The 16,188-nt window shown below is 34.5% G+C and overlaps 2 protein-coding genes across 2 annotated transcripts; one reads left to right on the forward strand and one right to left on the reverse strand.

Moving 5' to 3' along the window:
• Nucleotides 1-589: 589 nt before the first annotated feature.
• On the forward strand, nucleotides 590-2,938 carry LOC140756819 (fatty acyl-CoA reductase wat-like). The gene is made up of 3 exons (XM_073092352.1): nucleotides 590-593; nucleotides 2,245-2,425; nucleotides 2,578-2,938. Exons 1-3 carry the CDS (start codon nucleotides 590-592, stop codon nucleotides 2,936-2,938), a joined length of 546 nt encoding a protein of 181 aa, XP_072948453.1.
• A 2,104-nt stretch (nucleotides 2,939-5,042) lies between these two features.
• Nucleotides 5,043-16,073, reverse strand: LOC140756971 (fatty acyl-CoA reductase wat-like). Its single transcript, XM_073092517.1, has 10 exons — nucleotides 15,904-16,073; nucleotides 15,674-15,764; nucleotides 12,275-12,397; nucleotides 11,811-11,935; nucleotides 9,059-9,217; nucleotides 8,661-8,770; nucleotides 7,706-7,773; nucleotides 6,969-7,164; nucleotides 6,439-6,619; nucleotides 5,043-5,459 (listed from the first exon to the last, which is right to left on the reverse strand). The coding sequence occupies exons 1-10, from the start codon at nucleotides 16,071-16,073 to the stop codon at nucleotides 5,108-5,110; spliced, it is 1,575 nt and encodes a 524-aa protein (XP_072948618.1). The 3' UTR covers nucleotides 5,043-5,107.
• Nucleotides 16,074-16,188: the final 115 nt, after the last annotated feature.

The raw sequence follows: 16,188 nt of genomic DNA on the forward strand, positions 1-16,188 counted from the left end.
TTCTAGGTTATTATCCCTCAGCCATATAACTATTTTGTCAATATTTAGATTTATTTTATTATTGTAATTGTCAGTGAAATTATCTGGAATGACTATAGCAATGTCATCTGCAAATAAGGAACAACGGCAGTTTGTTATTTGTGTAATGTCGTTTATATATAAAATAAATAGGAGGGGTCCCAGGATACTTCCTTGGAGTACGCCTACTTTATTGTATTTTATGTTTGATTTGACGAATTCTTCTTCCTGAGTTGTAGTGTTTATGCTATTTATTTCTACGTACTGGCTCCGGTTTGTTAAGTAACTATGATGCCATTCAAGTGGACGACCACGTATGCCATACCTTTCACATTTCCATAAAAGTAGTTCATGAGAGACAAAATCAAATGTCCTACTCATATCAAAAAATACCCCAACTGTGCTAAGTCTAGTGTCCACGTTTTCTAAAATGTTATTAATAAGATTAAAGGCAGCTAATGACGTAGATTTATTTTTCCTAAATCCATTTTGATCTGGTGTTAATATACTATGCTTCTCAATGAAGTTGAGTATTCGTGTATATACTGCCCTTTCAAATACTTTGGAGAGTATGGGTATGAGGGCAATAGGCCTATAATTATTTAATAGCGTTTTATCGCCTTTTTTGTAAATAAGTAGGTCTTATTACCGACGTTTTCAGTTTAGTTGGGAATACACCAGATAAAAATGATGAATTTATTAAATGGCTTAGTATTTGTGCAATAAATGTTGATGATTTTTTTATAATTTTAGTCGTTATTTGATCATACAGAGGTGGTATTTTTAAGATTCATTATAATTTTAAAAACTTCTGTATCTTTTGTAGGAGTCAAAAATATAGTTGAATAATTAATGTCTATTTTGTATTTATAATTCAAATTTATGATTGTATTTTTAGTAGTCAAGTCGATAAAATAATTATTAAAAATGTTCGCAATGTCAATTGGATTATTATAATTTATGTTATTGTAATTAATTGTATTTATAAATGTATTATTAATTTTTTACAGTCGTGTTGTCTTTTATAAGACTCCATGTCGCTTTACACTTATTTTTAGAATTTTCCATGATTTTTTGATTATTATTTTTTTGTCCCGCAGACAGACTTAATTTACGCTGAGTTTTTGATGAGATTTTTATACCTTTGCTAATCCAAGATAATTTATTACTTTTTACTTTTAGTTTAATTTTCATCAGAGGAAAGCAGAGGTTATAAAACAAATTAAGAAGCTCATGGAAAGTAGTAAAGGCTTTATCAGCATCGTGTCCGGCATATACTTCAGACCACGATAATTGAGAAATGCAGTTACAAAATTTTAATATGTTATCTGAGTTATATCTCTACGCATTATATATTTTGCTTTAGGGAGTATATGTTTTTTTTGTAAAGGCACCGTTAACAGTTGTCCTGTGTTGTGGTCTGACAAGTTCAGGTTTAAGATTTCACCTGTCGCCTGGGGAATGTTACTTAATATTTGGTCTAGACATGAATTTCCTCATGTGGGTTCTCGTATATGAATGATAAAGTTAAAAAATTCTGTTATCCTAATGAAATTGGTTTTTATGTTAGTATTTTTTGTGGTGTGGGAGACATATTTATAAATATTAAATAAGGAAATCTCAAGTATCAATCTTTTTTTTATTACAATTTATTGATTACAATAAAAAAAGTAGTACAATAGGTGGACTTAATGTAACGTAGCATTTTCTGCCAGTCAAACTTAAGGATGTGCAGAAAATATGAAGGCGGCGCAAAATAGATGTTAATGTTAAAGATAATTAAAAGAAGAAAAAAATAAAAAAGAATAGAAGTAAGTATTAAAAGAACTGTCGAACCAAGCAAACTATTTTATCCCGTAGATAAGGGACAGAATTTTCAAAAATGGAAACCATTACTTTTGTCCAATTGTCTAACTACTAAACTGATGAATTTTCGTACAGTTTTCCATACCTGAGTTATCCCCTCAGGGGTGGAGTTTCCAAAACTTCTTTCTTAGTGCCCACTTACGTAGGTTCAGCAGCTTGGGCTATCCAGCTACTTTTATTCAGATTGTAGATTATAAAGAGACGCTGCATTACTAAAAGAAGTCAGTGATAAACCATAGCGTACTTTCTCATTCTATGAGGTCAGAGAGGAGAGGAGAGGTCTCTGACCTAAGCTCAGCAGAGCAACCGTAAGAACTCCATGATGAGAGATGAGAGGAATATAACTATTTTTATTTGCAGGCCACCTCGGCGTAATAATAAACACTCGAGCTCGAGAATTAGTGTCTCCCAAAGCTGTATGGTATGGCTTCACGATCTTGACGACAAACAAACATGTCTATATAACACTGAACTGGCTGCTGCATTATATTCCTGCGAGCATCGTCGACAGCGCTCTCTTTCTTACGGGGAGTAAACTAAGGTACTCTCATGCAGTGACCAGTGACATGTGGCACCATCACCATGTGATGGTGCCACATGTATGCTAAATCACGCTTTCGAAGTTTTCTAATCATCTACCCTTACATGACTGTTTTGTTCAGTGAAAACTTAACTTACGTTTTTCACTTTCAGGTTGTTGAAAATTTACAAAAAAGTAAAAAGTCTGACTTCAGTGTTATCTTACTTTTTGTTGAACGATTGGAAATTTGAGGATGAAAACACCCTGAGTTTATACAACAGCCTCTCATCCACCGACAAAGTCTTATTCAACTTTGACATGAGCCTCGTAGACAACACAGAGTTGATTATTATGTGGACTCTAGGACTTCGGCGATATATTATAAAAGATGATCTGAACAACACTGAGTATGGCATAAAGAAGCAGTTTTGGTTAAAAATCGTACATTACATACTCACTGCTTTATATTTGTATTTGATATTTAAATTGTTTCGTTTTGTATTTTCTATTTTTAATTTGTTAATTAATGTGTAATCACATTAAAGATAAAATCTGTACCGCGCTATATTTGAAGTTATATTTAAAACGGCTTATCTTCAGTTACAATATAGGTATATTCTTAACTTTTGAGTGTTTTATTTAACAATTATCGAAAGCTCGTTTTAAAAAGTTTTTAGCCGACCGCGGAGAGTAATGTTTTCCTAGTGACATAAGTACATGCATGTATCTGGGTTGGTATGTCTCATTCTTCGGCACGCCCTACAGCTGACGGCTTGATGGACTTTTAACCGACTTGCCGCAGAAAAGAGATTTTGGTATATTTGTAACGCCGCGGCTAATTGACATGATTCAATTATATGCGGCTAGTATCACAGGAGGTCCCATTTCGTGGAAATTGGAAAATGTGTACCAGTTTTTCTGGAAAATCAGAAAACTGAATTTATTTCAAACTGGAATAACTCACGTATTTCGGAATCAATATCATTTTTCATTCCATTTGATAGGTGTTTTAAAGTGGTACTTTCGTACCTTGTCATAAGTTCCTTACAAGGTCTGATGATGAGAACTTTGAGTTTGGAGTGAAACTCTTCGTTATCTCCTTAGTTTTATAGTAACTTTCTTCTGCCCAATTTAATTCAATTTTCAACTTGAAATGAACGTTTAGTATCTAGGATCACATGACATTATGATGAAAAATTTGACCTTCAACTCTTCAGACCTAATGGTGCAGATATGTCTTCAACCTTTTTTTTAACTAGGCGAAACCTTCATAAGCTACCTGATGCCGTGGGATTCTTACCGCACTAACCCTACCAAGTGGCCTCGGCGCTGTGTAGAGGACGCAACCGGAGTCCTTAGCGCGTTGCCCCGTCAGACTCCACCCAGGTGAGCATGACGCCCGCCACTCTGGTGGGACGATATGCGTAACACATACAACCGTCGTTCCCGTCGGAGGCCCACTTTTAGTCGCCTCTTACGACTGGCAGGAGATATCGTAATCCTATTTTACTCCCGGTACTATAGGGACGATGTGTCTTCAACCTAAATTATAGAAATTAGCCATTCTTTGCATGCATGTAATAAGTTACTGAGCACAGACATATAAGTAAAAATTGGACCTTCACCTCCTTAACTCTAATGATGCAAAGGTGCCTTCAACGTTCACATATATTTAAAGGTTCCTAAGCAGAGATAAAAATACTACTTAGATACATTTCTCTAAAGATCTTTTCTTTCGTTAAGTCGATTCACTAAATAGAGTTTTTTTAGAAACGGCTCAATAAGCGATTTGGAGGACGATCTTTTTGTACGTTATAGTAAAATTCACTTATAATGACTGAATACAATAATACCATAGACCTGTATTTTTTTGTAGCTAAGGTCTGTGAATAAGATATGAATTAAATTATAACGAAATTTGTCATTACAATTAACATTTATATCTAGTGAATAAGTTGTCTACTCATTGTGTACGAAATTGGCGAATATTTCAGACATAAAAGTAGACAATATGTAATAGGAAATATTGAAGTGCGCCTGTGTGCGTCCTTGTTGAATTGTGCATGGCGCGTCAACTTTAGGTGATGATTATATGATACTGCTGAGTGCTGGTCACGAGTCTCCCCTCAGAGTGAGAGGGTGTAGACCACCGCGCTAGCCACGTGCGAACTCCTTTGAAATCTGTTTATAAGCTTTATTAGCTAAACCTGTATGTATGTAACGGAATCTTTGAACTCTATTTTTACCCATTTTGAACGGTCCGAGAACCTATGACAATACACGATTTTAATAATTTTATCCCATTCTCCTCATCAGGATCGCCAGGAATCAGGATTAACGATTTTCCTTGTGCGATTTTAGCTTGGTTTTTAGTTTTTAAACTATAATTATTTATCACGCTTTTATTAGCTTGACCCGTATGTATAGGTGTATGCATCTGGATATGTAACAGAATCTTTGAAGGTGATATTTATCCACTTTAAAAGATCAGATGAATTCAAAATTTAGAACAATTAGCAATAAGCGATTACAATAAACTATTGTAATGCTTTTGTCCTCATCAGTAATATGTGAATTAAAGATTCTCCCTTCGTAGACGCGGCCACATTTGTCTATTCCAGTTTAAATGACAACACAATGGAAAAATAAACGTTTAATATATATTTATTTACAATCACTTTTTATTTTTATTCTATTAACATCCTAGAAAAATCCAATTACCGAAAACACAAAACACATTAATTTATATATCAAATATAAATATAAAGTCATAAAAATATAATGTGCAATCCTAAACAATAATTGCTTCTTTCTGCCATACTCGGTGTTGTTCAGATCATCTTTCACAATATATCGCCGAAGACCTAGGATCCACATAACAATTAACTCTGTGTTGTCTACGAGGCTCATGTCACAGTTGAATAAGACTTTATCGGTGGTTGAGAGGCTGTTGTATAAACCCAGGGTGTTACCATCCTCAAATAACCATTCGTTCAACGTAAAGTAAGACAACACTGATCCCAGATTATTAATTTTTTTGTAAATTTTCAACAATCTGAAAACGAAAAAAAAAGTTAAGTTTTCGTTGAACAAAACAATATTGTTAGTCTATTGGAGATGGATACGAGTAGTGTTGAAATCCCATCAAATGCGTACATGTGTAAATGGAAGCCAAGTTCAATATTAATTAAATAATATTAAGCGTAGTTGTCGTTCACCGACAGAATTGAGATCTAAAGTATATCATAATAGAAAATCTTGAAATTTTACACACAATGTTATTTACGTGTCTATTATACACAAAGTATTTATTTGTGTTACGGTATATTCATGTTCAAGTTTAGACTTAATTTGATTGAGGTATTTGAAAATATAACAGTTGCAAACGAGCTTGAGGTTCATCTGATGGTAAGTATTCACTGCCGTTAGGACATCTGTGACCGACTCCTTGTAGTAGGTGAAGACACCTGAAGGTGATCAGATAGAATTAGCTACTCCTGAGGACTAAGTTGGTCGTTGTTACCGTAAGAAGATCATATCGCTGCTTCCATTCAAAAGTACCACAAATAAAAAATATCAAAAATGTTTTTATCGCAAAATTGCAATCGTAAGCCTCTATACATTTTATATTTGACAAACACTCCCATTGATTTTGCATTCTGAGATACAAAATCCACGCAACCGTTACTTTTGAATTTTCGTTTTCAACGCAGGAAATATAATCTAAACCGTCATATTGTTAGTTGCGTGTCGACAAACGAGCTGAAAGCACGTCTCTTTTGTACAAAAGTTCCGCATCTCGGAAACTAATCTGTGTTATACATTAATTTTATAAAGGCAAATAGTATTTCTTTTCTAATTAGCTTTCCTGTAAAAAGCGTTATTTTGATTTGTGGTAGTTTTAAATTGAAGCAGCGATATGTAAGTCAGCCGGCATCTACACCTTTGTTGTTTGGAAGTTGATTAGAAAACTTCTAAAGCGTGATTCAGGAGACATGTGGACACCTCTTGACGAATTGTTGAAGGAACAGTACCTTAGTTTCTTCCCCGTGATATAGAGAGCGCTGTCAACGATGCTCGCAGGAATATAATGCTGCAACCAGTTCAATATTATGTAGACAAACTTGTGTTTCGCCAAGTTCATGAAGCCATACCATACTGTTTTGGGAGATATAAATTCCCTAGCTTTAGTGTCTATTATGAGGACGAGGTGGCCTGCAAATAAAAATACTTAGTTATATTCCTCTCATCTCTCATCATGGAGTTCTTACAGTTGCACTTCTGCACACAGGTCTTTGTCCTCTCTGATCGAACAGAATAAGGATGTCGAGAGGCCGAGTGTCTTCTCCACGATCACTGCCTTTTACCATTATTTAAATAACAAGGCAAGAGATCTTTTAAATAAGTCTTAACGCTATGTGAATACACAGTTGGCAAGAGCGGAAGACTCTGACCTAATACTTCTCGTTCTAAGACCCCTGTCCAGCAGTGGGACAGTAAAGGGTTGTCGACGAAGGCAAGTTAAACCAAATCTTGTACTAAGTATAATCAAAATATTACTTACCCATTGTCAGATGATTTCTATTACTGGTCACATTGTAGATCTTCGTTTGTCTGCCTGACTGCCCGTGTGTCCGCGCCGTGTCCCAGCCAGCGGCCACCAGTACGTTGGTGACAACGTCCACTGGAATGAAGTCCATTCGATTGTTCGTATCGCCCCGAATTACGTGGATCACCCCCAGAATAGAGCCGAGTACGAGCTGTCAGAAACCGAAGATATAGTTATATAGCTGCTTAAGATTAGGTAGCCACTGTGGTGACGTAAGTCCTTTTTTTAAATCTAATATACAGTCCATCTGTTGGTAAGTGGTCAGTTGCGTCTACAGATATTTGTGACCCACTCCATATAGAGCAAGTCCTACTATACGTGAATCATAGACGCGTTGTCACTACTCAGAACTTAGATGATCATCTATTATCTATGTTATTCGACATGCACACACCTCCAGCGAAATGCAGCACCGTTTCACCCTATAAATAGGTGTGGCACCTTCTCGGTCGAACCACACTAATTTTACTATAGAAATTACTGCTTCTTATGAACATCTGTGAGCAATCTCAGATGTGATTAGAGTCTACCTGATACCTGAGCAATAGATATGTTGCTACCCCTCAGGTCTGAGATTAAGCGCTTCGTAGAACTGTCTAGCTTGGTAAAGTCTTTCGTGTCTTCGGAGTCGACCTACTAAGGGTTCACACTAAAATTTTCTTTTAGTATTTTGTATAAATAGTTCCACTTACCCCGCTAGCCCCTAGGACCTGGTTGGAGTCAACCCATCCTGGAGATGGCTCCCGGTATGCTGCAATTACTAAAACAATATTTGTAACATGCTGTTAAAATGCTCGGAAGGAATACCAAAAATACAATAGAAGAGAAGGAGTGATAGTTGACAGCTATCGTGATAAAAATAATAAACAATAATAAACGCTTTTTACACTCACAGCCCCACACTAGGATTCCCTGTGTCGTGGGTGCCATGAACACACACATAGACGAATACACAAACACCCAGACCCAGGAACAGAAATCTAAATTCATCATTTAGTTATCTGTCTGGCCGGGGATCGAACCCGGGACCCTTTGCGCGTCAGACCGGCATGGTCTGACGCGCAAAGGGTCTCCGCCACGCGGGTCGTCATTATCATCATCATCATCATCGCGGGATAACATTGGTTCCTCAGTAATTTATTTTAAAATTATATATTACATACTTTATTTATAATATTTTTCTTGTATTATAAATTGTTAGTTTATAAATCTTCTGAGAAAGTGTTATCCAGTGTATTTATTAATTAAATAGTTGAGCCGCATAAGACACACCGCATAAACACTGTTTACAATGAATAAATTTTAAATAAGTTCAATGTTCTAACTGTTCTTACTATTACGTATCTTCTTCCACGTTCTTACTATATCACATATTAAATACAAAAAATGTGTAAAAAGATAGTGCAAAAATAGTGGTAAACTTCCAAGGAAGTGATACTAAAAAAACCAATATATTCTTCCATAATCGTCAACATTTACAATAATATACGAGTATCTTTATCTAAGAATTTATCACACTTCCTTCACAAAAGGCATTGCAAAAATCAGATGACATCATTTCTTTGCTCAGAGCAAGACTGAATATTCCAAAAATATAAAAATAGAATAAGTACTTATTATAAAAAAACCTCCAGTCTCCAAACCTACCTATAGCTGGTCTGACGACGCACACGGGCAGGTCAGCTGCCATCGTCCTCACCGTCTCCTCCGCCACCGCCTTCGTGAATGTGTACGTGTTTGGCCAATCTGACCCACGACTGTCAACAAATATTAGGCAAATTTTAATAATTGTTGATCCTATTAAAAGCTTATTTTTGTTACATCCCAAGCACGCACCTCAATTTGTTAAAGTTATAAGCATATTAGTAATTAATTGTAACTTTCTTTAACGATGAAGGAAAACACCATGAGGAAACCTGCCTACCGGAGAGAACTTAAAAAAAAATCTAAAGATATGTGAAATATGCACTTGGCCAGTGTGGTGGACTATGGCCTAAGGAGACCTATGCCTAGCAGTAGGACAGTAATAGGTTGACGACACTCACCTTTTTAAAATGTCATTAAGGTAGTCAATCTCATTATTTTCCGCCAACGTAATCATATCCTCAGGCGCTATCGGAGCCTCGTAGAAATCTTCACGCACTGCCTTATTGATACGATGTCTAGTAGCATGAGAGTATGCAGTGGACACATGCACCATTGATCTGTTAACATTAACGTTATTTGAAGAAGGTAGATCCCTTTGTGGATCGATCCAGAGGAACCGTCGATTCACTTATTGTTGTTTAATAACATATTCTGGTTTTTGTGGTAAGAGGTACATCCTTATCCGAGGAGTTCCAACTTAGTCCTTTTTAGACAATTAGATCGTTTTTAAATACTTTTGCTACTTATTTTTTAATATACAACAATGCGACATGATAATGATTTTTACAATCACTTGAAATTCTTTCCAAACTGAAATCTATCTAGATTATTTATAATCAAAAAGCCACGTTCATTCATGATTCAACTATTACAAATGGCTTGGCTTCAATATTGGTAAATTAAAAAACTATAATTCCTTACTTTACCCCCGAAGAGGTAGATTTTCCAAAAACTGTGTCATATTATTCCAAAGTCGTCATTTTCAAAGTCCTTGCTTCAAAACCAGCGGATTGTTAAAGAGGCTTTCATTTATTAACCCCTTAGGGGTTGAGTATGATAAAAATATTTTCTTATTAGGTGCTTTAAGTCATAAATTCATAACAAATCTTTCTATAACTATACTTACACCGTAGTTAATAAATGTGTGATATAACCTTCGATCACTAATAGGAACTAGATACACAATCAGCGACGACAGAATGACGCGACGAAAAGCGCGCCCAATTTGACATTTGGGTGCTTTTTTAGGTTAGTAGTGTTTGAACGATCGGAGAATAAACATGCCTCAGTGCTCGTTTAAAAACTGCAAAAATCACACGTCTAGGACGTTAAAAAAGGATGGAATATCGTATTTTCGGTAAGTATTATTATTATAAGTATGTAATTGCTATCACTCAATTATAAATACTGCTATATCGTGCGTAATTAATTTATTTTTAAGTTTTCGAAATTATCAACAGAATGTATAAACCATGTAAATTGTAAAGTCTGTTACTAAGCGTACAATTATTACTATTGCATGCCCACTTGATTTGTTCGGGTAACATGGTGACTCTGTTCTATTTTGAATGGAGACGCTATTGTTTTATATTTTTTTCTTTAATTATTTTTTTTGTTTTATAAAAATATTTGTTTTGTATAATAATCAAATATATGCCTGGTTTACCTAAAAGGTTAGGCAGAGGTTTTAGATACCAAATATAAATAGGAAATGAGTAAAATTAAATTATTAAGTAAAATATTATATAATATATTTTTAGCTTTCCTCGAGATCCCTTGCGTTGTATAATAATATAATATCGATATATAATAATATAATATCGATGGATTTTTATTTTTTCGTTTTTGGTTATGTAATGCAATCTTATTTTAGTGTATCGTTCGACAATAGACTTTATTGTAATAATTCTATGATTATTGTCGTGGCAGTTGGATGAAAAGACATCATCACCCAAAAATGATGATAATACTTTGGTGGAAATTATAGAAACTAAATTCTTTTTAGGACACATCTGGTACAGCCTAATTGTAACTTCTGTTTTTTTGCAAACACAAAAACGTCTAGAGATGAATAAAACAGACCGCCTAAATATTTCACATCAATAAGATTGTGAAAGAACAATCTATCGTGGGCTAACAAACTACTTACACATGCGTCACATTTCGTAGCTTTGACTACATAACGTACTAAATCTCCAGCTCCATATCCCACTATATATTCACTATTCAGATCTACATTCGGATTCATTGAGTTTCGACGATAATATTTCACAGACTTTTTTCAATATCTATATCTTCAAAGATATTGAATTTCGTTAAGTTGTCATTATATTCGTCTCAAATACCAAAGTGTCCTTAGATAGGTGTTGAAAAAAAATCAAAATTTTTAACAAAATATACACAACAGACTTCTATGTCACTACAGAGTAAAAAATAATTGAAATAAATGTTGATTTGGTACATATTTCTTTAGTCGGCGGCAATATATTTCGTTGGACACAACGGCGTAAACAGCTTGTTGATTTTTTCATTAAATTACTTGTATTTGGTTATATTTTAATTTTAAACTATAACTAATCCTTTTTGTGTTCTTCATTGTTCTTTTTGTATGATTTATTTTTATTTTATAATATAAATTTTGTGACTGCATATATATATTAGTTTCATTGATAAATTATTATTATCTTATTACTTACATTCAGGTAAAATATAATTATCTTCATTCAAATTAATTACTTCGACCTAATAAAAATATTAAGTGATAATTTATAATAACCGTTTAAAGTACTGACAGTTCGTCTCCACTCATCCCTTGTCCAAGTGACAAACCACGGTCGTAAAATTTAATGGCTTTTTTTTTGCTTTGTAAATGCGACTTTAATTTCATTCAAATAAGGTTAAATTTTTTATGGTAGCTTATGACAGCTAGCTTATGTCGTAAAAATTTATTGCTTTTGGTAAGCAGTTTTTAAAAAAACACCTTGAAATAATGGTGATAAAGTTGATTTTGTATTAATTTTAGATTCTGTCACTTAGAATTTTTTAAACACGTTTGACGCCACTTTTTAAGTTCATTTTTGTATGGGATTGTGTATCTAGTTCTTATTAGTGATCGAAATTCGAAGGATATAACTGAATTATTCCACTTACTTAAGCTGGCGACAAGCCCTGGCCAAGAGCATCATTTCCCTGGTCCCTCGTACATTGGTGATGGTCGCAGTACGTACGTCTTCTTGGAAGTTTACTGTTGCCGCCATGTGGAATATTACATTGACCTGCATAAAACAACGCACGATTTGTGTGATAAAGTGTAATGTAGATATGTTATGTGATATAATGTAATGTAATGTAACGTAATATAATGTACCGTAATCAATTAGAATAATTTAGTGTCAAATTTACATGTCGTACAAGGCCAGAAGTAAATGTACATCATGACCTAGTGAACTTAATAAAATAAATTAATACATAAATAAATTATAACAATCGTTGGAATGTTATGTTATGTTATATGTAGTCGCCCCGTTTCCATCAACCTTGAAGGTTGGTACCTTGACTAAGCTACTAACTGCGACGTACCGCGCACCGAGTACTCTTATAAAGTAACACATTACCTCCTCAGTGATAGTCTTCCAGTCATCTTCACTCAGACACATCTTCAACTCTCTGACGTCTCCATCTATTGGGATTATTTTGTCCGTGAAATTTGGGTACAATTTTTTCAAAGGATCGTATACCTGGAAACACGCCTCAAATGAGCTTGTGATATAGAAAAGATGTGCTGAACAAGCGTTCAGGAAATTTGGTGTAAGTGGCCACTGGACATCTGTAACACTGAATAGTATTGGCGGACGAGATCAAGAGCATTGCTGCCACTGCAACCAAGTTGTAATTAATGAAGTAGATGTCCCACAGGCTAATCCTTACTTCGGGTGTGACGGCAGCTATTTTGCCCAAGAAATTAGCCTCTCTATACAGTGAGGTAACGCTGCCAGCGTTATGGGCACTACGCTACAAGTAGGTTTAAAGATCTTTATTTCTCATAGAAGACATTTGTCACTTACATGAGAACAATAACTTATAATTAAGTACAATACTTAAATTAATAATTTAATAATCCCGGTGCGGGTAAACAGAAAAAAAAAGAATGAGCAAAGTGCCGTGGTTGTAGGTAAGATGCGAACTCAATGAGAATGCTTGGGTTGTGATCCAAGTTAAAAACTGCACACGAGTTTTTTTTATTAAATTGTATTTATTTATTATTGGTTGTAATATTTATCGTCATTTGAAATATGATCACGCAACCTTTTCTTAAAAATGTCCAGTGAAGTCGCATCTCTTACAGTTTTAGGCAGTTTGTTATATAATTGTGCTCCCACAAAAGTTAAATTATTTTTACCATAGTTGGTTCTAGTACGAGGTATTGCCAGGTGGGTATGTCGACGTGATGCATATTGCATATTTATTTATCTGAGATTTTAATGTGAATGTTATGTGCGAGTGAATGAGTTTATGAATGATTTTGTATGTAAGAATGCATGTGTTATATGTATGTAATTGTTTAATGTTCATGATTTTTGTTTCTTTATAAATTGTTCGTGATGATGTCAAATAGTGATAATGATGTAAGATTTTTACTAATTTATTCTGTAGGGTCTGGATAGGTTTTAAATTCGTTTTAGCGGCGCACCCCCATATTTCGATTAGATAAAGTAGATGCGGTTTGACTAAGGAATTATAAATCAGTAGACGAGCCTTCCGTGGAATGCAACGTGCGATGTTATACAGTGAACCAACTAAAGACGAAAGCTTTTTTCTAATGTATTGTATGTGCGCGCTCCAAGTTAGTTTGTTATCTAGTGTTAGTCCTAAGTATTTTTCGTGAGTTCTTTCATGTAAGGCTATACCGTTAATTGTTAGGTCTGGTAGTTGCGCTATTATTTTATTTTTTGCCCTGAAAATTAAATACGATGATTTATAGGCATTAATAGTCAAAAGATTATACTGGAACCACGTTTCCAATACTTTCATATCATGCTGAGCTTGACGCATAATTGAGTCAATGTTTTTCTCAAAATAAAACAAACAGGTGTCATCCGCATAAAGGGTTAGGTTCCCTTGTAGTTCTGCCTGGTGAAGGTTATTGATATAGACTAGAAACAACAAGGGACCGAGGATCGATCCCTGCGGGACTCCACATGATACTGGTTCACTACTACTTTCATATTTACCAAATTGAACAATCTGATACCTATTTTGTAAATATGATTTTAAAATTTTGAGAGCTGGTCCTGTTATACCAATGTGTTCTAATTTTTTAAGCAAGAGAGAGTGGCTTATAGTATCAAAAGCTTTTTTTAAATCGATAAATAAGCCTAGCGCTATATCTTTTTTATCAATGTGTGACCTTATTGTAGTTACTAAATCTACACATGCACTAAGCGTATTGCATTTAGCACGAAAGCCATATTGCCCTTTGTATAATAGGTTAATTTTTAATAAATATTCATTCAATCTGTTGTGTATGACCTTTTCTAACATTTTGGATATTGTAGGTAATACTGAAACTGGGCTGTAATTACCTGGATCTGATTTAGAGCCGGTTTTATAAATTGGCGTGACCTTAGCAATTTTTAAAGTTTGCGGGAATAGTCCTTCATTGAATCATAAATTTATACAGTTTGTTAAATTTGGGAGCAATAGATTTTTGAAGCCAATAGATTTTAGTGCTTTAGTAGTTATACCATCGATTCCTGCGCTACAATTCGAGTCTAAACTATCTATAATTTTAGATACTTCCTTTACGGTACAAGGTGCAAATCTAGACAAGCTATGTTGCCCGTTATTAGAGTCTAACTTAGAAAGTATATATGAGTCGCTATTAGTGTGAAACTGTGTCGGAATTTTGTTGGCAAGTTGTGTGCCTATATTTACGAAGAACTTATTAAAAATCGTGCATACCTGTACTGGATCTGATACTAACTGATCGTCAATTTTTAAGTTTGGGGGAGCACAGTTATTTTTTATTTTATTCTTTGCTAGATCATTAATAAGTTTCCACATTTTTTTTGGTTTATTTGTGCATTTAGAAAATTCTGTATAGTAGTACTGATCTTTAGTATTTTTTATTGTTTCTGCTAGATTATCTCGATTGCTCAGATATTCAGTTTTTAGTTTCTCATCCTGTGGATTAACTTTTAGCTTGCTCCACAATTCATTCCTCTTGTTGATTTCTAATATTATTTGTCTATTAATCCACTCCTTTTTAGGTTCATTAATTATTTTGTATTTAACTATTTTACTTTCTGTAAATATTTTTTTAATATATTCATATAAGCTATTAAAGTCGTTGATTTGGTTATCAAGTTTGGTTGATTTGATCATGTCATATAGTTTGTGGTAATCTATAGCATTGTATTGTATTCGCTGTTTAGGCGGAGGCTTGTACTGCTTTAGTGCGACATAAATATTTTTATGGTCTGACAAGGCCGAGTCGAGCACTACAAAGTGGAAACTATGTTCCTTGAGATTAGTAACAACATGGTCTATTATTGTTTTAGTAGTCGCTGTTTCGCGGGTAGAATGTTCTGCATCTATCTTGTTTAATATGTTGTAGCCAGTTTCAGTTAACATAGCTTTATATTGCCTCTTTTTCTTGTCAGTTGCTAGTAAGTCAATATTTGTATCTCCAAAGACAATTGCTCTCTTTATTCTTAGAAGTTGCTCCTCATAGATTTGTAGAAAGTTGTTGAAGGAAGTATGAAGTAGGAGTGTGGAACATTTTTATTTTATAACTTATTATTATTCATTACTTTTAGTTAACTTCAGTTTACTTATTATTATATTTTTATTATTATTGTGTTATGTAATAAAGGCATTTACGTAATTTAAAAAAAGTTATAACTTGGTTTAAAATATAATAGATTGTACTGTAGCATAGATCTTGCAAATTTTTGCGGTATAAGAGGTGCGTTGCGAGACATTTGTTATACATTTTATACAGCTGTACTTACCGGGTCCGATAGGATTTCGTGCAGTCTCACTTGCGCCGGCTTCCCTTTCTTCAGTCGAAGCAAAACGTACACTTTTCTAACATTACAAGATCTGTCAACAATTTTTATGATTATACGCTTTAATTAATAACAGGTGTTATACTTTAAAAAAGGGTAAGAGTCCACAAGAAATGGGCTCCAAAATAGAGAAAAAAAAACAAGTTTCCAAAAAAAGTAAACACTAAACGTACCTGATGAGTTTCTCGATGAGTTGCTTCCCCAGAAACCCGGAGCCCCCCGTTATGAATATTGTTGCGTCATCGTACAGCTTTGCCACGTCAGAGTCGCCGCGCAGAAGCGCTTCTTCTATGTTCCTGTGCTTCGCTTTGAATGCTGTCTCCACCGCCAGAGCTGGATCCATCTATGACGAGGGTCGGTAATTGCATGTGGTTTATATTTTTTTTTACAAACTGTAATAGCCTAGTAGTTAATAACCTTGGGTTCTTGATCGAGGAGTTCGAGGTTCAAATCTTGAG

The sequence above is a fragment of the Epargyreus clarus genome, unplaced genomic scaffold, assembly GCF_041222505.1.
Source record: "Epargyreus clarus isolate Ecla_fem2 unplaced genomic scaffold, WU_Ecla_fem_2.2 ptg000036l, whole genome shotgun sequence".
NCBI classification, from domain to species: Eukaryota; Metazoa; Arthropoda; class Insecta; order Lepidoptera; family Hesperiidae; genus Epargyreus; species Epargyreus clarus.

Excerpts from the sequence above, each read along its gene's own strand:
- LOC140756819 (XM_073092352.1), top strand. Across the intron at positions 2,426-2,577 it reads CTTACGGGGAGTAAACTAAG|GTTGTTGAAAATTTACAAAA; the intron begins GTACTCTCATGC and ends TTTCACTTTCAG.
- LOC140756971 (XM_073092517.1), bottom strand. The coding sequence starts at position 16,073 with ATGGATCCAGCTCTGGCGGTGGAGACAGCATTCAAAGCGAAGCACAGG. Across the intron at positions 12,398-15,673 it reads ACGAAATCCTATCGGACCCG|GTATACGATCCTTTGAAAAA; the intron begins GTAAGTACAGCT and ends GCGTGTTTCCAG. Across the intron at positions 5,460-6,438 it reads ATCACGGGGAAGAAACTAAG|ATTGTTGAAAATTTACAAAA; the intron begins GTACTGTTCCTT and ends TTTCGTTTTCAG.